Source organism: Cuculus canorus, chromosome Z, assembly GCF_017976375.1.
Source record: "Cuculus canorus isolate bCucCan1 chromosome Z, bCucCan1.pri, whole genome shotgun sequence".
In the NCBI taxonomy this organism is placed as follows: domain Eukaryota; kingdom Metazoa; phylum Chordata; class Aves; order Cuculiformes; family Cuculidae; genus Cuculus; species Cuculus canorus.
This window is the reverse complement of record NC_071441.1, coordinates 4,024,489-4,047,784: the sequence shown is the minus strand read 5'-3', so window position 1 is coordinate 4,047,784 and position 23,296 is coordinate 4,024,489. Positions and strand designations below refer to the sequence as shown.

Here is a 23,296-nt window from a genome sequence, read left to right as displayed (position 1 = left end):
AGCTGGAAGGAGTTTTTTTCCCTAGCTTTGAACTCTGAGCTCTCAGTTCCACTTGCTAAATGACTCATTTGCTGAATAGGAAAAGTCTTCAAAAGCCTAGGGAAGTGAAAGCCTCCTGAGACTTGGGAACATGCAGGTAGCTGTCAGTTTTTAACCTGAACTTACTTTCTCACATCCCTCAAGAGAAGGAATGAAGTGCTGGACACAGATAGAGATTCTAGGCCGGAGAAGCTAGAAAACTCATTTAATGAGAATTGTTGTAGATCAGATAATAAACTTTTTTTGCTAGATCAGGTCACATAAGTAGAATTAGCTCATACAGAAATGCATACCTAGGTACACACTTGACTATATATTGAGCATGCAGTGAAGAAAAGCAAGCAGTTCTCAGAAGTTCTAGGAACAGCAAATTAGTTAAGATCCCATGTGATTACATGGGTGGGGGTACCAGGACTTGTAGAAATGATGATGCTGGTAGAAAATGCTAGTGCAAGAGCTAGGAGATTCTTGCACGCCAAGAGATCTGACTACACCAGAACTAAGGGCTAACATCTGGAGAGCTTATTGGCCATGGGAAGTAGTATTTCTTCTCGGTGTTTTTGCTTAGCATTTATATCCACTTGGCTATCACCTTTAAGCATTACAGTCTTTTTTGTGGAAAACAATTGTTCTGAAGTCCCCAAATATTAAATACTGGGCTCCACTCTTTGAACTCAGGTCAGATTCCGCAAGAGCACTGTGACCTTAAAGGAGTAACTGCGCTGCAGTGCACACAGTACTGGAAGGACTGAATTCTTAGTCAGCTGTGCTCAAGGAACCTTTTTGATGTGTACTTACATGGTATATATTTTAAAAAAAAAGATAACAAAATGACAACAGACATTTCTCTCTTAGAGAAAAAAATACTTTTATTTTATCTTCAGGACCAGAAAAGACAGATGAGTCTCTCTTGGCTAGATTCAAAGGTGATGGTGTGAGATACAAAGCTAAACTGATTGGCATCGATGATGTCCCAGAGGCAAGAGGAGACAAAATGAGTCAAGATTCGATGATGAAGCTGAAGGTAACAGCTTGAGCTGGCATGTAGAGAACAACTTGTGGGTAGCCTTCAGAAGGCTGACCAAGGGGTCGTTTTGAAGTTGAGCCAAATACAGCTTAACACAGTGAAAACAAAGCCATCTAGGTGAATGTTACTTCTGAAGCTGTGACTCCTTGCTCAAAGGACAGTATTTCTCTGATAGATTGTGTTGCTCCATTGGGTCTCTTGTCAGCATCCAGTATGCATGAAAATAGTATGAACTTGATCACAAATAGCGAGCTTGGTGTTTGGATGTGGAGGGGGAGCTCTGCAGTTTAACACTGACCTCAAAGCGCAAGCTGGTGTCCTGTGGCAGTAGTGACACCAAGACGTACAGATAAGCCAAAAGCTAAATGAGACCCTGCAGCAATGAAGATTACTTCTGGAGCACAGAACACTCACATAGCTTCAGTCAGGTCAGGAAAGCTGGTAAAGATGCTCCTACTGGAGCAGTCTTGTGAACTAAAATAAGTTTAGTAGCTCAAACACTTAACGAAGAAGCCAAATCTCATTCTGAGGTATCATTTAACCTAATCGGGCATGTTGTAAGAGGAATGCTGCTCTAACTGTACAACTGCATAGGAATAACTAGATTAGCACTACTACAGTCATAGACATGGGCTCATGAGGAATATAAGGAAACAAAAGTCTCATGTAATTAAAGTCTCATCAATACTTTGATATTTTCACTCTTTAGGGAATGGCAGTGGCAGCCCGCTCCCAGGGTCAACACAAACAGAGGATCTGGGTGAACATCTCTCTTTCTGGTATCAAGATAATAGATGAGAAAACTGGGGTAAGAGATGACTGATTTTTTTCCTAATAGGATTCGTAAAGCAAGTTATGTGCTTGGAAGTTAGACCAGTCTGAACTAGATTCTTAGATTCCTTAATGCCGGCCACATACTTGCTTGTGAAATGGGTTGTAATGCTGAAGCTTCCTGCCAGAAGGATAACTACATGTGATTGTGGTTAGTCAAAGGCTGATAAATATGAGTCTTGAAATGAAGTCTTCTAACAGTTTCAATCACTCTAACTACAGAAGAGAGCAGCTGCTGTGTCACCAGCATTTTAAACAAATATGTTTTGCTCTTGACTCTTTTTTCCTCAATTCTAGGTCATAGAACATGAGCATCCAGTAAACAAAATCTCCTTTATTGCTCGGGATGTAACAGACAATCGTGCCTTTGGCTATATATGTGGAGGAGAAGGCCAGCACCAATTTTTTGCGATAAAAACAGCACAACAGGTATAGACCAGACACCTTTTTTCCATTTGTTATGCATAATGCTATTGTGTAAACACTCTGTGGTAAGGGTGTGGTGTTTTGTTGGTATCCCTATGAGGCATAGGGCCATACCAGCGCAGGTGGATAGCCTTCTCCTAGAGGAGGGCAGTAGGAATTGACTGTATCACCAATGGCTTTTATCTTGTTTGACCTCTCTGTATTCCAGAATAAAAACACTCAAGTGGCCTTGCTTACCATGATTAACCCTGCTGAATGCATCCATAGGCCATGGGTGTCATTAGTGAGATGCACAGAGCCATTATCCTGGGATTTCCTATACAGTGGCCTGCTATTGTCAGTGAAAGCTAATTCTTGAATCAAATGGTGTTTCTGGGATCAGTGAAGGCAATTTTGGTCCTCCCAGAGTTAGTTCTAGGAGGGATTCTGATCCCTCTGTGATAAGCTCTCCCATGCAGAAATAGTTTATGCAAGTATTGTCTTTCTGAAGAGAATCTGCACATAAACAGTATTGGAAAAAAGCTATTTGGAATTACTGCTGCATGTTATGCATCTTCCTAAATGACCTGAACACTCTGCAGCACGTCTAGAGAGGAGGAACAAAGCTGGTGAGGGGGCTGGAGAACAAGTCTTACGAGGAGCGGCTGAGAGAGCTGGGGTTGTTTAGCCTGGAGAAGAGGAGGCTGAGGGGAGACCTCATTGCTCTCTACAATTACCTGAAAGGAGGTTGTGGAGAGGAGGGAGCTGAGCCCAAGTGACAGGGGACAGGACGAGGGGGAATGGCCTCAAGCTGCACCAGGGGAGGTTCAGGCTGGACAACAGGAAAAAATTCTTCACAGAAGGTGTCACTGAGCCCTGGAAGAGGCTGCCCAGGGCAGGAGTGGAGTCACCTTCCCTGCAGGTGTTTAAAGGACGGTGGGTGAGGTGCTGAGGGGCATGGTTTAGGGATTGTTAGGAATGGTTGGACTTGATGATCCAGTAGGTCCTTTCCAACCTAGTGATTCTATGATTCTGTGAACTTAAGTTAGATATTTGTCATTTATTAGCTTGTTATTATAATGTATCTATAATAGTCCTTATAATGACTTGACAAGCCAGGACTTTAAAACCTAGTAACTTCTTCATACACACCCCTGCCTGCCCTCCTGATGAAACTATTTGCAACTTCAGACCCAGTTCAGATGGAACTGAGGAGCTCAGTGTTGGCACATATTAGTACTTTAACAGCTGTAACATCCACTCCTGAGCCTGTTTTATTAGTTTAGAGTCCTGTGTTGTATTGACTTCACTGGAATTGTAGATTAAGTACAAGGCTGCATGTATGTCTTCTGGCCTGGAGTCTGTTCTGTCAGAGCTTTTCACTGTGAGGTGCTGCTTGCCAGCCTAAAAACTTCACCAACCTGTAAACAGCTCTTGACGTAGTGCTGTTTAACACAAACTCATCTAGCTGAGAAGCTCTAGACTGCTGTAGATGTACTGTTTGTCAAAGTTTACCCATTAAATGGCTTTTCCTGCAGCTGCATGTCTAAAATCCTTGATTAGGAGACGATGATGCTCAGATGTAAACAGCAAGATCTATTCAACAGATTCATGGCCTGAGTCAAAGGTAGTGGCTGAACAGAGGGACTTGTCCTGCTCTAAACTCTGCCTCAAGCAGAAGTTCGAAACGAATATAGCTGAGACTACTAGCACCTCAGTGACCACTCAAAACATTCTTGTTAATGGATTTGCAGGGAATGCAAATGGAAATTTTTATCCTGATACAGATACTACTTAAACCTGGTGTTGGCTTACATGTTTGAGGTGATGATAATCTTACCTTGTGCTTGCCTTGCTGATTTATTTGCATCCTGCTGAAAACAGGTGTAATATCATCTATAGAAGCTTTCTGCAGCAGAGGTGTTGGAGTTGGTTGCAAATAGAGATGCAAAATGTTTTTCCTCTCATGAGGCTACCAGAGAGTTTGTATAAACTTTGCACTTTTGAGGAAATGTGATTGCAAGTTGTCATGCACTTAAGATGTCTTCTACTACAAGAGTTTTAGCAAAAAAATAGCAGAATTTGCACAAATACAGCCACTTTTCCTGTGGAGTTAACAGTTCTAAGCTGGCTGTGCCCCAGTAGCCTTGGATTCTGCATAAGCTTTATGTGGAGACCAGACAGTCCTTTAAACTCTTACTTTTCCCATTATCTCAATCTGACTATTGCACCATTTACGAATTGCAGCCTTACTATTGCACCATTGCCTCAGAAGTCCACGGAGAAGTAGTACATGGCCTAAAATCTGCATTCTTTTTCAGGCTGAACCTCTAGTTGTTGATCTTAAGGACCTCTTCCAACTAATATATAACATGAAGAAGAAAGATGAAAAGAAAAAGGTGAGTAAAATTATTAAAATTGCATTAATCTGCATAGCAATAAAGCTTGCTTCAACTTTGTCTTGGCTTTTGAGCTCTTGTAAGACCTGACACTGGGGTCTGTCTAAACCCAGGATCACTTGAAGCTATTACTTGGTAGTTGTACCATCAGTTTGATTACCTCCTAGATCTGGTATGCTCTCCAAAGCAAGAGGCTTTGGATACTCTACATGTCTAGGTACTAAAAGCTTTCTTTTCTTCTTTAGAGTGAAGAAGCACGTAAGACCAAGGTAAGTCACTCCAACTCGGCCTCACTTAATTGGGTATGCTGCTGCAACACAACTAGCTTTGACTTCCTTTACACTGCCAGCATTATGAATGCAGTTTCAGATGCCCTATTATGTTGAATTGAGAGTAAAAGGGGATTACAGAACTAATACTGTATAGTGATCTCACTCATACTTCCTCTTTCTGTCCCCTGCTCTTTGAAGCCTGCAAGTCCCTCCCCTCAAAGCAGGCTTTGATATTCCAATTATTGCTGACACTGTTATCCATCTGTTACAGAATGGTAGCGAAGCACTACCTGCTCATCAAGCTGAAAAAATGAAACTGGTAGGTTAAATTTTAGAACCCTATGTTGATAGCATTAAGGAGTTCATAACTGTCTGTCTCTGTGTGGGAAATGCAGTATTTGGACGTGTTTACACTAGATCTGCACAATGCTTGATTTGTGTTCTTGCAAGAATTCTAACAGATACCAATTCTTTCAATATTTCTGCCTTCAAGGGAGTTGACCAGATGAACTTGTTTGGGGATATGTCAACACCTCCTGATATGAGCAGTCCCACAGTAAGTAGGATCTGGTTTAGCTGTCTTGGTTCTTGCTTTGATAGCAAACATAATCCAAGTTATAAGATCTGATTTTACTTTGTTAGTCCTGGTTTCTACTTTCACTGAGACATCTTTGTAGCTGTACGAGTGTAGTGGTGTCTTAGGGTTATAATAGTATCTACTTACTAACTAGAGTAGCTAATGTTATTCTTATCCTGCAGAGTTCACTGAGACTGTGTAACAGAAACCTGCACTGGTAGTCATAGTATCATAGAATGCATTTGGGCTGGAAATCCAAAACCTCATTTAGTGCCCGCACTCCTACCATGTGCGCAGACACCTTCCACTAGACCAGGTTGCTCAAAGTTCAATCCAACCTGACCCTGAACACTTCCAGGAAGGGGGCATGCACAGCATCTCTGGGCCTTACCACCCAGAGCTGAATACAGTGCTCCAGGTAGGGTCTCTCCAGAGTGGAGTAGAGGGGGAGAATTGTCTTCCTTGACCTACTGGTCACGCTTCTTTACTGACCTACACTTATTTAGATGCAGCCCACAAGGTGATTGGCTTTTCTGGCCTGTGTGCACACATTGTCAGTTCATTCAATTTTCCATTCACCAGTACCTGCAAATGTTTATCCACTCATCCAGCCTGTATCTATTCTTTGGGATTCCCTGCCCAGGTGCAGGACCTTGCACTTGGCCTTTTTTAACTTCATGAGGTTCCCATTGGCCCGTTTCTCTAGTCAGGTATCTTTAGAAATATGTACTGTTGCTGTAAGAGCTATTACAGAAACTCTGCTAAAGACCTTTAAAGGTGAAGCTTATTCTATGGACAAGTGAATCCTTAAGTCCCTTAGAGTGGACTCCTGGCCATTCTAGATCAGTAAGTCTAGCTCCAGATATGGCCTAACTCCACAAACGTCTGTGTAAACCTTGTCATAGCTCAGTCTGATCCCACAAAATCCTACCAGGTTGTTCTGGCGCTGTACACCACCATCAGCCACAATACAACTGGTGCTATCAGTATAGCTAGTGACCAAGTCTTATTCTTCTACTGCCTGCTTGGTGGAGAGGTGATGTGTTAACATCTCCCACTGGCAAGCAGCTCTTCAGTCTTAGTCCAAAGCAGAGAATGCAACTTGAAGTCACAGTAGGGCAGTGTGATTTCACAGCTTGTCAAAACTAAGGACTAGAAGTCAAACTAGAACTCCTGACTTAAGTGAAAGCCTAGATGTAAATAGCCCTTAATGACCCTCCACACTCTAGGCTGTAGAATAAGCATCTGATATTTAACTAAGTGATTGCAGAACAGGTGATTTTAACATGGAGCTTCTGAAACTAAGTAGCTGTGATTTGACCATAGCTATTAGTGCTTGCCTTAATGACTTATAAGATGAAGCTTTATAGCAACTGCACTGTGACTCTGGATACTTATCAGCATAATGTATTCGATACTAGGGTCTCTCCTTTTGCAGCTGTTTTCCTTGAGCTTCTGAACTACGCAGGAAATTTCACATAAAACTAACTTTATTTTTCTTTCTGGACACATAGGAAGCTAAAGAAATTCTATTAGTGGATCTAAATTCTGAAATTGAGACCAAACAGACTTTTACAAAAGAGGATCTCTTCTTGAATGGCATCACAACCTCTCTTCCACAACCAAAGCCACAGCCACTCTTCTTGCCCGAGAGTTCTTTCTCTACCAATCTCAGCTTCTTTCCCACACCTAATCCAGACCCTTTCAGTGATGATCCTTTTGCACAGCCAGACCAATCTGCACCACCTTCACTTGATTCTCTAAAATCTGCTGATCAGAAGAAGGAAAGTCTGAGTACCTTGACACCGGTGGGTAATGGTGCTTCAAATGGTGATATTGACTACTTTGGTAAAGAGTTTGACCAGATTTCTAATAGAACTGGCAAACAAGAAGTACTAACAAGTCAGTGGCTACCTGAGAGTAAGTCGCCTACATCAAGAACTCCAAATGGGGTACCAGAGAAAGAACAGAATGGCTTTCTTAAAGCCTCATCAAACCTGTTTGTGGAAGGTCCTTCCAAAGGAGTATCTCTGCAGAATGGACTAAAGCTGGATTCAGAAAGCAATATCCAGCTCATGTCACATGAGTCTATAACAATTAGCCCACCACCACAAAGTACCAAGCCAGGAAGAGGAAGGAGGTCTGTCAAGGTGAACCACATTCAAGTAATTAATGATGATATGCATGCTCTTGCTTAGAGAAGCTGGGTGAAGGAAGCTTTTCTTTCTTCACTTTGTGTAACTGGGTAAAGAGCTTCACAACACATCTAATTCTTTTTTACCTGCTATGCTTACTCTAACCTCTGCAGCCATGGTACTTTCTGACATTCATGAATGCTTCATAGCAATGGTCATTAAATTATGTACTCTCTTCTTTAATGCTGCCATACTTCTGTAAAGGTCTGGTAAGTATGCTGCTATGCATATTGACACGTGATATAATGTCAGAACCTGTAGTGATAGCTGTATCAACTTGTGGTTTCGTGACAATAAGGTCCTAGTACAAGCAGCTGGAAACCTGTGTAGCTTCTCAGTACCTGCATGCTGAGGGCAATCTCAACTACTTGCCTGATTAGACACAGGAGGGCTCTGGGTCATCTGTGTTTTCCTTTTAATCAAATGATGCAAAACTCTGCTGTTGACCTTGCCACAGCTGCAAGGGTCACTGTAGACTGAGTAGGAATGTTTGGGGGGTGGGGGCAAAAGGAAGCTTATAAAGAGATAGACTTTATGATAGAAAATAATTCAAATTCTTCTGCCGTTGTGTTGTGGCTACTATATATTATACCTACTTAATGCCATGGACAAAATGCTGAAGCTTTTAAATTTTAATACTTGGTCTCTGACGTATATACATTAAATACGTATATTTCATCAAAGCTCACTGCTGTGCTCTAGGTGAAATAAGTAAAAGCTTATAGCTCTGATCTAAGTATTCTTGATCATGCTAGCATATGTTCTGCCATGCTATCTCACAAAGATTCTCTTTTTCTTTCTAGACTGCATCCAATGACCTATTTAGCTCAGGCCTCTTTGTGCCAACTACAGGGAGCCCTACTTTGACCTCAGTGGCACAAACAGGAGCTGTGCCAACTAGTCCACTGGACCTCTTCAAAACGAGTTCTACCACAGCACCTCCTTTGGCTGGTCTAGGTTAGTTCACAAAGTGAAGTTCTTATTCCAAACTAAGCATCTGCTAACACCAAAACAGGGGTTCTGGTTTCCCTTTACTTCATGTGTAATCCTGTATCCCTTAAATCCACGTGCTCTGTACTCTGAACTGTTAAGTTCTATCAATAGAGGCCAAAACTCTGTGTCCTTAACTGGGATAGGGGTTTTGCTTAAACTTTTGGCAGCATATTGCTGTTCAAGGTGCACAACGTTCAAGTTAGCCAAGCACAACTTGGGAGGCTAGGTTAACACTGCTGTAGAGTCTTAATAATCATCTGCACAAAAGTAATTATATGGCAAATACGTCTGTCACTCCCGTGCCAGGACTATGTTCCTTCTGTTATGTCAACCTCAGTTCTGCTTTTCCAAGACTGTAATGGAGCAGAGTAAGAAAAAAAAATTAACTCTCTTCTCCCTTCTCCCCTCTCCCCCAAGTGATTTTTAGGTATAAGTTGACAGATTTTTGCAAACAGTACATGAAAAACTTTTTGATGGTACCCCCAGTGGAACTACTGCACTCTTGCTTGAGGTCTTCTGATCACTGAAGTGCTGTGTAACAACAATCTCTCTCCCAGGTGGCTTGCCAGTAACTTCATGGAGTGCACAGACACCTGCCTTCACTCAGGATTCATCAGTCTTTCCTGGGTCTATGATGCCTGCTCAGCCTACAGGATTTAATCAACCACTTGCCTTTGGTACTCAAGCAGTGCCAAGCTGGAACCAGCCTGCAGCTTTTAGTTCAACAGCCCCTCAGTCCTCTGGTCTCTGGGGACAGGTGGCACAAGTTCTACCTGGTACATGGGTGCAGCCATCCAGTGCTGTAAATCCCTTCCAGAGTAGTGTGTTCCCACCATCAACACAAGCTGCTCAGACATCATCTGTACTGCCCTCTGTGTCAACAACTACTAGCCCACCTCAGCCACCACCTAGAACTGCACCTCAGAAGGAGCTATCCAAGAAAGAGAGCGATGCTTTTATTGCTCTGGATCCACTTGGGGATAAAGAGATGAAGGATGTCAAGGAAATGTTCAAAGACTTCCAGCTGACCAAACCACCTGCAGTACCAGCAAGGAGAGGAGAACAGCAAAACATTCCAGGTGCTCCTGGAGCCTTCAGCAATTATTTTAGTAGTAAAGTAGGCATTATTCAATATAGTACAGGTCGTGATGACATGGAAGCTACTAAGCTGTCTGGCAAAATGACTAGTGAAATTTTGTTTCTTCTGCTTGGATAACTGCTCAGGGATTGGGATGGCTGATGGCTAGTCTTCTCTGGTAGAACTACAAATTTAATTTACTGGTTATTGAAACAGAGGGTTGAAGGATTGGCTTCCCTAATAATGTAACAGAACTGATTGATGTCAGTGGCCAAACACTGACATCTAGTGCATAAACTAATTGACTACAATGAGGTGAACAGCCTGTAGGGTGTTAGAAGTCCCATCTAGCTTAAGTGTAGTGAGGAACAGGTAGAAGATAAAGCTATGAGGTCATTCAAAGGAACTTCTCTGTGGGTTTTTTGTGTATCTAGTCGGATAAGCTTTGGTGCTGCTATAAAGTTAAAGCTATGTACTTGTTAAAGCTGTGAAATGATTATAGCAGTTTATGTCTTTTCCTTAGAACCACCAAAGCCTGTTCCCCGACAAAGTGTGGTAACAGCTGATGGCCTGTTTGAAAGTCAAGCTACGACAGACCTTTTCAGTGCCTCATCTGTAAGTAGTGCTAAAAAAAAACCCAAAACAAACAAACGGAACAAAAAAGCAAAAAAACAACCACCAACCTTTCCTTAACAACTTTAACAACAGGTTGAACACTGGTTTAGTTCTGGCTTTAGAGGCTGTGGACAAGACTTCTTGCATTTCTGTGGCTGATACTTAATCTAACAGAGGGTGTTTGTTACAAGGAGGCTACCAAAATATGATTCCATTTCATTTGGGTCAGTAACCAGCTCCTCAAGCTGCAAGCCTTAGCATAAAGTTCTTCAGTAGAGGGAGCTTTTATGAAAGGCTGTAGAATAATGTAGCTGCAGAAGTCTCCCACTTTGGTTATGTTTACCTCTGGAGTAGACTGAGCAGTGTGGACTGTACAATGTTCTTGCTGAACAAATGCAAGGCTCCCACATTCAGTACACCCTGGAGGAGGAAGTGGCCTAACCATATCACTCCATTTGGACTAGAAGTTCTTGATGGAAACTCTGGATCAATTCCAGAGTGCTAACTTAAGACATCTAGCATTGGGCTAAGACATCACCATCATGACTACACTGGCTCAGTTCCAAATAAGTGCTTAGTAAGCACAGTTGGCTTTTCTGAAACTTAGCCTTAGAGTAGGCTAAGTGCTTACAAGGCTTTAAAGCCCTTTTTGTTTTCATAAAGCAGTATAGTTAACGTGTATTAGGCAGTGTCTGCAGTATTCTTTCCAAACAGTTGTGTTTGGAACAAGAGCTAGCAGATATAACCATGTAGAGTAAACCTGGAAATCCACTAATAACCTGTGATATATCTTTCCTTAGAAAGAATCTCAGAAACCACCTTCTGGCCCTTTTGGTGATTCTTTTGGCAACCCATTTGCATAGATCAGGTAAGTCGTCTACTAATAAGACAACCTACTTCATTCTCTGAAAATTATTCTGAAAACCTTTGATAAAGAGCTGGATAAAAACTACAATAGCTCAACTATAATGTTTCTGTGATGTATGGCAAATAGTCCCTACAAGAACACTTCTGCTAGAGTACTGCTACATAGATTTGTGCATAGCTGCATTCTGGCAAAGCCTAACCAGCTCACTTCCTTAGAAATAAAGATTTTATTCTTTCGTGAATTGAAGTCCGAAGGCTTGATCTAGATTTCTTTTCCTTGAGGAAAATTAATGAGTAAACGTGTGCTGCAAAACTCAGAAGGGCTGACTAAATTTCTTCAGATACTGTTTTAGGAGAGTGTTAGCACACAGTGCCCCATTCAGCTTTCTGAATTTTATTCCTCTAAGTAACTGTGGGTTTGTACTCTGCAGTGAACTGAGGTAAGCAGAATAACTACTGTTATGACAGCTTTTGTAACTAGAGACTAATGAAACTGAAACTTTTATACCATTGACTAGAGAATATGAACTGTCAAACTAGCAGATCTATTCCTCTGCCACACCTCTAAACCTTTCTGTGAAATAGTGTCTGCCTTGTAACAGAAGACAAGTGTTGCTATTTATTGCTTCAGTTTTATTTACAGTGGTTCTAAGCTTGTTTAAGCAGTAAAGCTATAACTTATAGCCATCCTAACTTTAAGTCCTTTCATCATACTAGGCGTAACCAGAAAAAGACAATGGAATTACTGGACCTCTTCTCAACACGATTTTTCTACTTGTTTCAATTTGTCTGCCACTCTTGCTACAGTTCCATGATGTCTGTAATCTAAAACATGTCCAAGTGGATTGAAACGGGAACCCTCAAAGAACATGCTGTGAAGATGATAATTCAGGGTAAAGCAAATGGAGAATTGTACTCATGCTGGAGACTTAAATTCAAAGTGGTGGATGTTAATTTTACTTTAGTTCTTTGCAGTCTTCCACAGAAGAGCTTAGCAATACTAAGTCTTATGCCTTGTGAAATATGGTCACTACAATTCCTCTTTCTGTAGCATTTAGTTCCTTTATTTTAGGACAGTGAATGTACCTGAGGATGAAGCCTTACCTTCACAAAAGGGAACTGAGTTAGTAGGTAAAACTCAAGACTTTAAACAACTAGGTCCATTGCTTGTTATCACAATGGCAGCCAGTTGTAAAGTTAAGTGGACACTACTCGGTTCTGATTGGTGAGTGGGCATATGACTTGGTCTTTTAGCCACAAAGATGTTAGCTGTGTGGTAGCAGGAAAAATCCAATACTTGTCTATTTAACTAATGGTAAAATTATCATTCCACCGTAAATCTGTAATAAAGGGACTGTGGGGTCTGTAACAGAACTGCTGAGGTCCTGAGTTCTAGACGCTTACACTGTAGGGACAGATAAGCTGAAACACTCCCTGCAGAACACGGGGATAGTTATGGACACTAACTGTTGTCTTGGTGCTAATATGGGTTTTTTCAGGGAGGGAAATCTACTAGGATTACTTTTTTTAAGGTGGCTTGGCAGACAAATGGAACAAGCAGATGGGCTTCTTGCATATATCTCAGTGAATGTCCCTGATGTTACTCATTTTGGGTTGTCACATGGTGTAGTGTGGCATGTTTCCAGTCTATTAAAGTAAAAAAGACAATCGTGGCTTCACTCCATGCCTAGATTCCTTGTGAACAGATGCACCACTTCTGTCGCCATTAATGTGAGGCAGTTCTCCATCTCTTGAAAACTGTGCCTTTTCTAAAGAACCTCTTTACTAACAGATCTCTAAATCAGTTGGTTATAACTGACTGTAACAGCTACATTCTGGGCCAGTGGTAATGGCTGATGTGTCAGACGTTTTTCTGTTAATGCTAAGTACAAACTTGAAATAGTATCGGTAAATCAAATGTCTTAAGCTGTTCCTGAACTGGAGAGCTAATAAGGACAGCCTGAATACAGCTTTAGTACCCAATTCAGTCATGCAATTAGTCTTGTATATAAAAACATCTCTTGCACTTTCTGTAATGCAAAAAAAAAAAAAAAGAATTTAAATATTTGTCTCAAACTGGAAATATGGAAGTTACAGATGTTACACTGTTAAATAAAATTGTAGTATCTCAAGTAATTGTTACCTAATGACATTAAAAAGAAGCAACTCTTCATAACAAACATCAGTGTGGCTGTTGATTCTGTCCTCTCTAACTCAATCTTTTGGTCTAATTGACACTAGGAGCACCGAGCCTGCTAAGAATTATTTCTTAAATGTTCTTAAAATAGCTGTCTTGATAGGAAGGTCTTAAGTCTTCCTGTACCTTCTTGCATTAAGCCTGTTCAACAAGTGTTGTCCCTCAGTAAGAAATAAAATCCTCAGCTGACTTAGTAAAGTGTCCTTAGAAGCTCATCTCATTATCTGCTCGGCCCGAATTTGCTACTGCTAAAGGTGCTTTTTTACTTCCTTCTGCAGGACTGTAAAAGCTAGGTACCCAAATTGTATTGCATCCAGAAATTCCATTAATTTGTCTATTACAGATTTGCAGGAGGTCTAAACTAATGCTGGTAAAACTAAATTAGAACATTTGGCTCACGTTCAGAAAAGATTTTACAGCTCCTGTAATGCAGGTAGCTAAAAAGAATAAATCCTTTAGAAAGTTACTGGTTTAGACTAGCCTTTAATATTGGAGACAGACCTGTAAACTGTCAGCCTGGTGTAGCACTGAATAAATAGAAAGGGTGATTGCTTGCCTACTTCTAATACCATTTGATTGGTACGGTTAAGAGATTGAAAACAACTCATTGGAAAGCTGCTGGTATACAGCCTGAAATATAGGACTTACAGTGCTTCACAGAGAATCACTGCAGTGGGAAGGAGTGACTTTTTTTGGCTGCATGGCAACATGTAATTTCATACTCAAATACCATTAGAACTAAAAGAAAAAAAATATGACTGTATTGGTGATTGAGTGAAGAAATGTTTACCAGCATTTTAATTAAGCATTTAAATGACTGATAGCTTGGTCAAGCTAAAATTAACAGTTCTACTGTGCTGAAGTTTTGAAATAGCTGTCAGGAGAATCTCTAAGAGATGGTTAACAGGACCTCTTACAGGCTGGCCAAAGATGCCTGCTGGTCTGCTAGCTTATCATAAATAGGTGTTTAATCTCATTTAGCCTTTGTCTTGAAGAATCATGAACTGTAGTGTTGTATATACCATCCATTGAAGCAGATTCCATGAAACAATACAATATTACAAGTGCTTGTCTTGGGAAAAACTCATTTGTTGAGTGAATGCAACTGGTTTTATGAAAATGGACTGTTTTGGCTTGACATTTGAGTTCCTCTAAATGAAATTATCCCAAATGAATAATAATGCTTGCCCTATTCCATACTCTCCTCTCCCGTGCCACAAAAAGGGAGGAACATAAAAAATTGAAGGTAAGTTTTTTTGGGCTTGGTTTTTGTTTGGGTTTTTTTTTACTTCCCCATAGTAATTTGGATTATTCTTATACTAGATAGTTATTTTAAGCTTCCATTGAAATACTTAATTCTTAACTGCTAAACAGCAGGCTATTTATGGGTCACTTTGTTCTTGTGACTGTCCAACGCATGATGCCTTAAATCTGGATTACAGCAAACTGCTGAATAGGAATGCCTTTCTAAAAAGCTTGTGGTTTGTATTTTGGTGACAGAGTGAAAGCTAGAAGAGTTTTATGCTCCATCAAAACCACAAAAAGAAAAAAGTGTGGTATTCTGTATTGGCAAGGAGAGGAAGGAAAAGGAATCTTAGGACTTTATTCCTCTAGTGCTCCAAATGAAGATTCCAAAGATGCTAGACACTGAGCCTGCTCTTGTAAAGAGCTCTGCTTTAGAAACTATTTGTTCCTTACATGAGTCACTGCTATGACAGCTTTTTACTAGGAAGTTAATTGTTCTGTAATTAAACAGAAAATGTCTTTGCCATATTTAAAAGGTCCTAGTAAACTAAAGTGGATTGGTTTTAGTCTTTGAAACTACTTTACGCTATTTCCCAGTCTCCACACAGGAAAAAAATGGAATTTTCTGAAAAGTGGACTTTAGAGCATTTACTATAAATCAGTTTTGGCCAGTAACTGGCATTCTTCAGTAAACTGCTTTTTGTTTGTTCTCTTGGTAATAAATAACAAATTGAACAAATAAAGAAAGTACAAATTCAGTCATGGCAATTGTTGTCTATTCGTCTACAAAATGAGAAGCATGCGTGTTATCCTGCATCTTATAGCCTTACTATGCAATTTAGGGGTGGCTGCCTCACTCTTGGGGGAAAGCGGAAGGTAAGTGTCCTTTGTCATCTACAGATGTCTCTACAGTTTTGTTTCTCGAACATAGAGCGTAAACCTCCAATGCAGAAATTTCTAATGGCAGCTTGTACAGATACCCAATGAAAAAGGAAACTGTATTTCAAGAAGTCAAATAGAAATGGTTTATCCCTTTATTTTGGATGTATGTAGCACAATAATGTTCACTGATAGGTGTTGAATCCATGTTCTTAGAGGGACTTAGCTGTTTTCTATTGCATAGTGAGTGTGAAAATAAAATCTAATCTGTTTCTTTCTGAAGATGCACGATTTTATGCTGACAGTAATTCTGTTGCTGTTTAAAGTTTCCTACTCTGCCTATTTCTAAGTCCTTTGAAAAATAGCCTTTGGAGTTTTTTCGCTGTATCACTAGAAGGAGAACTAAATGCTTAGTCTCCACAAAAATATCATTTGGAAACAACCAAAGAGCTACACTACCAGAAATAGTCTGTCATCTATGAGAATGGTCAGTACGAAATGGTGAAAGAATGTGTCTCATAATAGAAATATGTATGTTAGGAATAAATTTGGATCCATCTGCTTTGACTTAAATTGCAGTTTGTGCCTCTTGTGCATGTGTCTAGCCCTGAGGATGACTGCTGAAGTACTTGAACAGACTTTGAAGAGCAGATTTCAAAACTATAAGGATTACTGCTGCTCGCTCTCCTTATGTTTTGATTGTTATTGTTTTGGCATTCACATCCAGTTACAGAACAGGTTTGATGCATTCTGTTAGAAACAGTCCAGCCAGAAAATATTATTGCAGAGAGTTCACAGCAGGCACTGTGGGCCACCAGCTTGACTTCACATCCTACCAGAGACTATGACAGTTCATGATGGTGGTAGCAGTTCCAGTTGGCAAAATTATGCCCTTATGTGGTGCTACTATCTCTCCAGCTTCAAGAAAGCCATGCCTTCTTCCTTGGTTTGTGCTAATTGTCAAACCAAGATTTTTACTTGAGTCGTCAGTTTTATAACTAATGAACTGAACAGCTCTGTATTCTGAAGTACTGATCAACAACAAATCATGAAAGCTGTATAACCTGTGGCTGTACAGCGTATCATGCAGTTCAAGACAAGGTGCAAGCAATTGTGTGTACTGATTGCAAAATGGCTTTTCCCTTCCAAAGAGCACTTTTCTTTCCTTCAAACCTCCCCAGTAATGGAATAGCAGAGAAGGTGTTTCTGTTACCACACTTGTCTCTGAAGTTCTTGCTCACAATTGCCACATTCAGTCACATTCTTCAGTAGCTGAACTGCTTTTACCTCCTGTCATACTCAAGTTATGTGACTTGATCTCTCCTGTTTTAGCATATGTTTTCAGTAACCCTTTCCACTCAGGCGTAACGTGGATGTGAAAGACTTACCAATTTTTCTTTTTTTTTTCCTAAACAACATTGTTGAATAAAATGCTCTTTCCATATGTATCCCTCTGAATTTCCAGTTCATTCTGGATAGTGGATGCCTGGTTGGTGTTTCAGGCTCGAGACTCACTTGCAATGAGATTTATCTGAATTTTTCTTATTCTTTTTCTAACCTCAATTAAATCCAAAACTTTACACCTGAACCTGCAGCAAATTGTATGAACTTTGTACACTAACCTAGAGGGGACCAGGTTTGACTGTGCGTGTACATCACTCAATGAATAGTCTTGCAAAAGTTGCTCTGTTGGGATTACGTGAAAACCTGTGCCACCTGAAAGTAAACTCAAATACCACCATCAGTTTTAGTTTGCAGACAGTTAATGGCAAGACTTCCATTTACATTGGAAAGTTCAGTTCAGCCTTTTTTCCCTGGAATTTTTATTTTAAATTCAAAATAATGACTGGTAGCAACTTTGGGGAGATTCATTAGGATCTGTACTAGCTTGAGTCTGATTGCTTCTCTAGGCATTCCTGCTAGATGCTACTTTTAGTGGTTTGTTCTTGCTGCCTGCAAGAAGCAAGGGGATGGAGGGCTGCATTAAAACGCTTCAAATATGTTACAACTTTCCAGAATTTCATAGAACTGTAGAATTCATTGAAAAGTTTAGGTTGGAAGGGACCTCTGGAGATCTTATACATAGTTCTGTTCAAAGCAGGGCCTTAGATTAGGTTATGCATGGGTCCTGTTAAGTAGTCTTGAATATTTCAAGTGAGGGACGTTCTACCATTTCCCTGGGTAACCTACTCCAGTGTTTAATTGTCCTCCTGGTAAAGCTATATATATGTGTCTATATATATATGATCATAGAATGGTTGGAAGGGATCTTTACATGTCTTCTAGTCCAATGCCTTGATCTGGTTGCTCAGAGCCCCATCCAACCTGACCTTGAATGTTTCCTAGGATGGGGTGTCTACCACCTCTCTGGGAAACCTGTTCCAGTGTTTCACAGCCCTCAGCATGTAAGATTTCTTCCTAATATTTAGTCTAAATTTCTCTTCTTTTAGCTTAAAACCATTGCCTCTTGTCCTATTACTACAGGCGCTGCTAAAAACATTTTCCCCATCTTTCTTATAAGCTCCCTTTAAGTTTTGAAAGATGGCAATAAGGTCTCCTTGGACCCTTCTCTTCTCCAAGCTGAACAACTCTTACTCTCTCAGCCTCTCTTTGTAGGTGAGGTTCCAGGCCTCTCATAATTCTTGAGAGCTCCAAAGCTGAACACAGCATTCCAGGTTTTGTTTCACCGGAGCAGAATCCCCTCCCTCAACCTGCCAGCCATGCTTCTTTTGATGCAGCCCAGGATGCAATTGGCCTTCTGTATATAGATTGCATTTCCCCTGAAGCAACTTTGTATGGTGCCTCCATCTCCTATATAACTACTTTCTAGGAGTTAGCCTTTTCTGTAGAAGTTTCTAAGAGACGCAGTGTACCTGTTTCATTTTCTTTCTTATTTTTGAGTTATAAACTGTATTATAACACAGAGTAAGGATGACTGCAGTGCATCTTCAAATGGAATTGTAATATCAAAAATATTTATCTGTGCCCAGGCTGAAGTATTGTTCTGATGTACGTAAGTATGCATCCTTAGTCAATATTTCACGTAAGTATGCATCCTTAGTCAATATTTCAATTTCACACACTTTGCACAGTGTTTTGGGATCTGTAGTGCTAGAGAAAGGAAGATGGTCTCTAGGTGGGCATAAGAAAGTAGAAAAAAAAAACTGGTTAAAAGTGCCATGATTAATCTAATCACATTCTTTCTGGGTCAGAACAAAGAGATGACTGATCCCTTACTTTCTTCCTGATAGTGATAATCAAAGGATGCTCAAGAAAACGTCTAAGAACAAGGCAGGTATACAATGCCATCACTGAAGTTCCCTGCACATTCAGCAGCCGATCAGTGGGTTATTGATTTAGGTGCTCAGACTCCACCAGAGAATTAGTGAAAGGGAATTTAGTGTAAAATGGACTTTTCACAAGGTTGGATCTGTATCATTTATCAGGTACCCTAGTTCTTGGTATCAGTCAAACACTTCCCTACCAGCAAAGAGTTTGGGAAGTTGGTATTGTATAGGAAGAGTTCTTAATTCTTTCTTTCATTTGTGCTGTTCATAGACTTTTGGCATATTTGTACTTTTTGCTCTTTCCTTTTTTTTCCCAGAATGCTGCATGTTAAAACCAACATCCTCAGCTGAGGATCCACTTACTACAGGCCTTACCCTGAGATCAGGAGACTTCTGGGAAGAGAGTTGTTTAGGAACAGCAGGCAAGACAGTGGGAGCGTGTGATACTGACACTTCCAGCAGCAGCTGTGGTGTGTGTTCACCGCTGGTGTGTGTGACAGCGGAAAATCTGGGGCATTAGCGCCAGTCAGGGTCAGCCGAGTCTATAAAAGATTGCACAACAACCCTGTGATCCCTGAGTTAAGATTCAATCGCTGGAAAGAGATGTATGTTGATTTAGTGTCTTAATAACAACTGTGTACATAAACAGAACATACAATAAACAGCACTAGAAAGCTGGAACAACCGGTTTGTTTTCCCTGTCTAAACTGCAGCTTTCTCCGTCTTGTGGAATCTGGTTGCATTTGTTCGGACTTCTGACATCCTTGTATGAGAGAAGGGGTCAAAGAGTGGATGGCAAAGCCCTGCTTGCAACAGAAGTCCATACATCACACGGTGGGAGCTGCAGGTCTGCCAGCTAGCTGGGCTCGGCAGGGAACGTCCCGTTGCACAGCAGAGGCAATGACATTGACCAGGAGAGGTGTAGAGCTGCTTTGCAGTGATTGAATACTTAGTGTGTAAGGCCAAATCAAGATATATCACAGAGAAAACCAGGCAATTATATACTCCTCCGTAATTCTGCTTCCCAGCATTGCTACCTGCGAAGATCACCAGCAAACGATTGGCCTTGTTTTTTCAAATTAACAAGTCATCCTACAGTTTATCTGTTTTTAATGTCTACCTGTGAGTGCTTTAAAGAAACTCAAAATCTATAAATTGATGGCCTATCACTTAGTACGAGCCAGGACTTTCATGGTATTTAAAACTGGGCACCAAAAGCGAGTCACTCCAGAAAATATACGCCTAGCTGGCAAAGTATTCAAGCTGGCAAGCTGAAGAATACTTATGTAGCTAAACAGTTGCGGGGTAAGGGTGGTCCAACTATATAAATTAGCCTATTAGCAGATCATATCTTTATTTATAAGCCTTCTTTCAACTCTAGTAAGACTTAAAATTTTTATCTAGGCTTAAGGGCAACCTCATTAAATTTGATAAGCTAAAAAAATCACAAAGACAAGTGTTGAAGTGCTACTTGTGTTTGAGATGAGCTGCTGCGCCTGTGTCTTCAGCTTTGAGTATGAGGAACACAGCCCAACTGCAAACGTTCCCTGTGTGTTATAATTTGATTCTCTTCAATAATATGAACTATCAGAAGTGAAGGAGAACATATAAAGATTTAAAAATGGAGTTTTTTAGTGTACTTTTAAGCCAAAAAATAATTTAAAATTAGGCAGCTGTTTACATCTAAGTACAAGGTACAGCTTGAAGATGCTTCAAAAGTATTGGTCCATAGTATAAATACAAACTCACGTGTGATTTTAGTGTTCTGCCCAGGACTATACTGGAATGTTTTGTTTGACAGCTCTTCGGATAAAGCTTTCCACAGGGAAACAAGAGAACTGAATGCTCCATCTCCAATAGATTGTAAACTGAGCAGCTGGAGTGCATGGGGGCCGTGTGACCCATGCACCTATCAAAGGGTAAGCTATAGCTGGAAGTCTTTGTTCCAAGGCCACAACCAAAGGGATATTTTCTGCCTGCCACTGGTTATGGGAAAATATCAGATTGCAATTCTAATATTGTATGGTTTTGATTTGATGAAACCCATAATCATTTCAGATTTAAAGCTGTAACAGTAAGAGCAGACTACATCCAGATGTACAAAATTGGTCAAGCATTCTTATTCAAAATGTTTTGTTGATGGAAATTAACTATTTTGGCCATATGGATGTTTCTGTTAAGAACATTACTTTTCAATACATTTTCCCTTTCTAAATAAAAAGCATTTTTTTTCAAAAGTAGATTTTTATTTTCTTCATGGAGGTCTTCTTATGAGACTTCATAACGATGAAAGAATGGAAAGCATACAAAACACATGTGACTGTATTTTTCCATGGATTGAAAACAATACAAATAGTGAAATCATCTAAATAGTGAAAATCAAGCATCTCTACTTGCTTGCTAAGACATTATTATTAATTCAATGTTCCTGCAGGATTTTTTTACACTATGAGCATTGCCTATGGATTTTCACCAAAAATTTCACCAAAGATATTTCTTTTTGAGAAGTTCTAAGTTCAGTTGGAAATCCTTCAGTTCTGATAGTTCTCTCTTTTCTCTAAGTAGTGTTAATAGTAGTATTTATCCTTCAAGTTTCGCTCTAGAAGTATTGAAAGATTCGGACAGTTTGGTGGAAGACCATGCCTGGAGACTTTAGGAGATACACAAAGCTGTAAAACCAGCCAAGTCTGTCCTGAAGAACCAGAACCAAACTGTGGTACTGACTTCCAGTGCAATTCTGGTGAGTTTTGATTTTGTGCCATTATGAGTTATACAATAACTCAGGAAACCATGTTTATGTAGTTCTATGAAGAAGTGAAATAAGTTTCCATTGAAGACAAATAACATTCAAAAATGAGATATAGGCTGCAGTGTTTTCCTAGTTGGGGATGATTTCTTGAAGCAATGCTTTATTGTTATGGATGAAAGTGGGTCCCCAGTGGGTACACAGGTGGATTCCAAAGCCACAATGATGAAACCGTAGCATGAACAGTGCGTGAGAAGGGGCACTTCCATCTCCCATTATAATTTGCATGTAGTTTACATTCTTGTCCTATAATTTCTACTCCATGGTTATAAGCTGAATATACTTTCTTCTACTGCTTTATCTGCTACAGAATCAGTAAGTTTTATGAAAAAAATTGCTGGGAAAATCTAGGACTGAAAGAATGTTAACAAAATGTATAGAAGTTTAATGACCAAAGAGGTATGATAGGTGGTAGCTGGAGACCAGAATGCCTCTAGATCCAAACAAAGATGTAAATTTGTGAAGTAATACATATGTGATATATGAATTAATGTAAACTTCAGAATTCATCATAAATCAAAATACAATAGGAAAAGTTAATGGTAGTAAAACTAGTCAAAACAGAAAAGGAAAGATTATAAGTGACTTTTGAGTCCCAGGCCATTGTCAGTTTTGTCTTTATCTCAATTACTGTGAAATGGCAATGTAAATTAGAAAATGTGTGTTTAATTACTAGTTCACAGCCATTTTGTGGCACTTACGGGTGAAGCGGTTGATACCAAGAAGTGTTGTTTTATTATACTAAGGCTAAATTTATTCCAAATCCCTAAATCCTGTAGAAAAAACATCAGTCTTTATAAAACCTGTGATAATGCAACCTCAGGATAACTGCTATTTCACTGTTGCTTAAGAACACAAATTGCTACAGCTTGGGGCACTATAGTGACCAAATAATATAGTCCAAATAGCAACAATTCAAACAATTTAGAAATGATTCTTTTTTGATATTGAATTAATATTTTCCTGTCTTCTCTTAATACAAAATTAAGAAAAAAAGACTTAATTATTAAAGATTAGTTTAGAACTAATCACAGGAAGTAACAACCTTCTCCAAATGACAGCAGTTTTCCTATCATTTACTTTTCTTAGCCATCCTAGTAAGTTCATCACTAGATATAGTAGTAGTATTGGGGAGGGGAATGTTTGAGGGAGGCAGGGTATAGCACTTAAGTTCTTGTAACAGTAAGATCTCAACAAAAAGTAGCTGGAGGTGTCATTTGAAGTCCATCTTGGGAGGGAAAAATAGCATTCTCTCAATGTTTTATTCTTTGATTAGGTCGATGCATAAAGCGACGACTTGTGTGTAACGTAGATAATGACTGTGGGGACTTTTCTGATGAAGATAACTGTGAATCTGACCCACGATCACCATGCCGTAACTACGATATTGATGTGTCTGAAGTTGGCAGGACTGCGGGGCAAGGGTACGTAATGAAGGAGAATTTAGTACTGGGTCTTGTGAAGAGTCTACGACTGTCTCCAAAGCCAGCTGAAAACACTGGGGCGCACTGACATCCCCAAAATTACAGTCTGAATCATGTTCACATTTGTATTCAGAAACACTACACAGCTTTCGGAAGAATA

General features: G+C 40.0%; 1 protein-coding gene across 10 annotated transcripts in view; it reads left to right on the top strand.

Annotated features, from left to right (window-relative positions):
• The window catches only part of DAB2 (DAB adaptor protein 2), a 28,627-nt gene extending 13,220 nt beyond the window's left edge, over positions 1 to 15,407 (top strand). For 7 of the 10 annotated variants that reach the window (XM_054054980.1, XM_054054984.1, XM_054054981.1 and 4 more), the window contains 13 exons: positions 924 to 1,063; positions 1,776 to 1,874; positions 2,195 to 2,326; positions 4,624 to 4,701; positions 4,947 to 4,970; positions 5,245 to 5,292; positions 5,467 to 5,529; positions 7,065 to 7,700; positions 8,549 to 8,702; positions 9,296 to 9,817; positions 10,340 to 10,431; positions 11,232 to 11,299; positions 12,016 to 15,406. In XM_054054980.1, the coding sequence (XP_053910955.1) occupies positions 924 to 1,063; positions 1,776 to 1,874; positions 2,195 to 2,326; positions 4,624 to 4,701; positions 4,947 to 4,970; positions 5,245 to 5,292; positions 5,467 to 5,529; positions 7,065 to 7,700; positions 8,549 to 8,702; positions 9,296 to 9,817; positions 10,340 to 10,431; positions 11,232 to 11,294 (2,051 nt within the window). In that variant the 3' untranslated portion in view covers positions 11,295 to 11,299; positions 12,016 to 15,406. Of the gene's footprint in view, positions 1 to 923; positions 1,064 to 1,775; positions 1,875 to 2,194; positions 2,327 to 4,623; positions 4,702 to 4,946; positions 4,971 to 5,244; positions 5,293 to 5,466; positions 5,530 to 7,064; positions 7,701 to 8,548; positions 8,703 to 9,295; positions 9,818 to 10,339; positions 10,432 to 11,231; positions 11,300 to 12,015 lie in introns of all 10 variants that reach the window. The other 3 variants (XM_054054979.1, XM_054054987.1, XM_054054988.1) reach the window with 3 other exon arrangements.
• Positions 15,408 to 23,296: the final 7,889 nt, after the last annotated feature.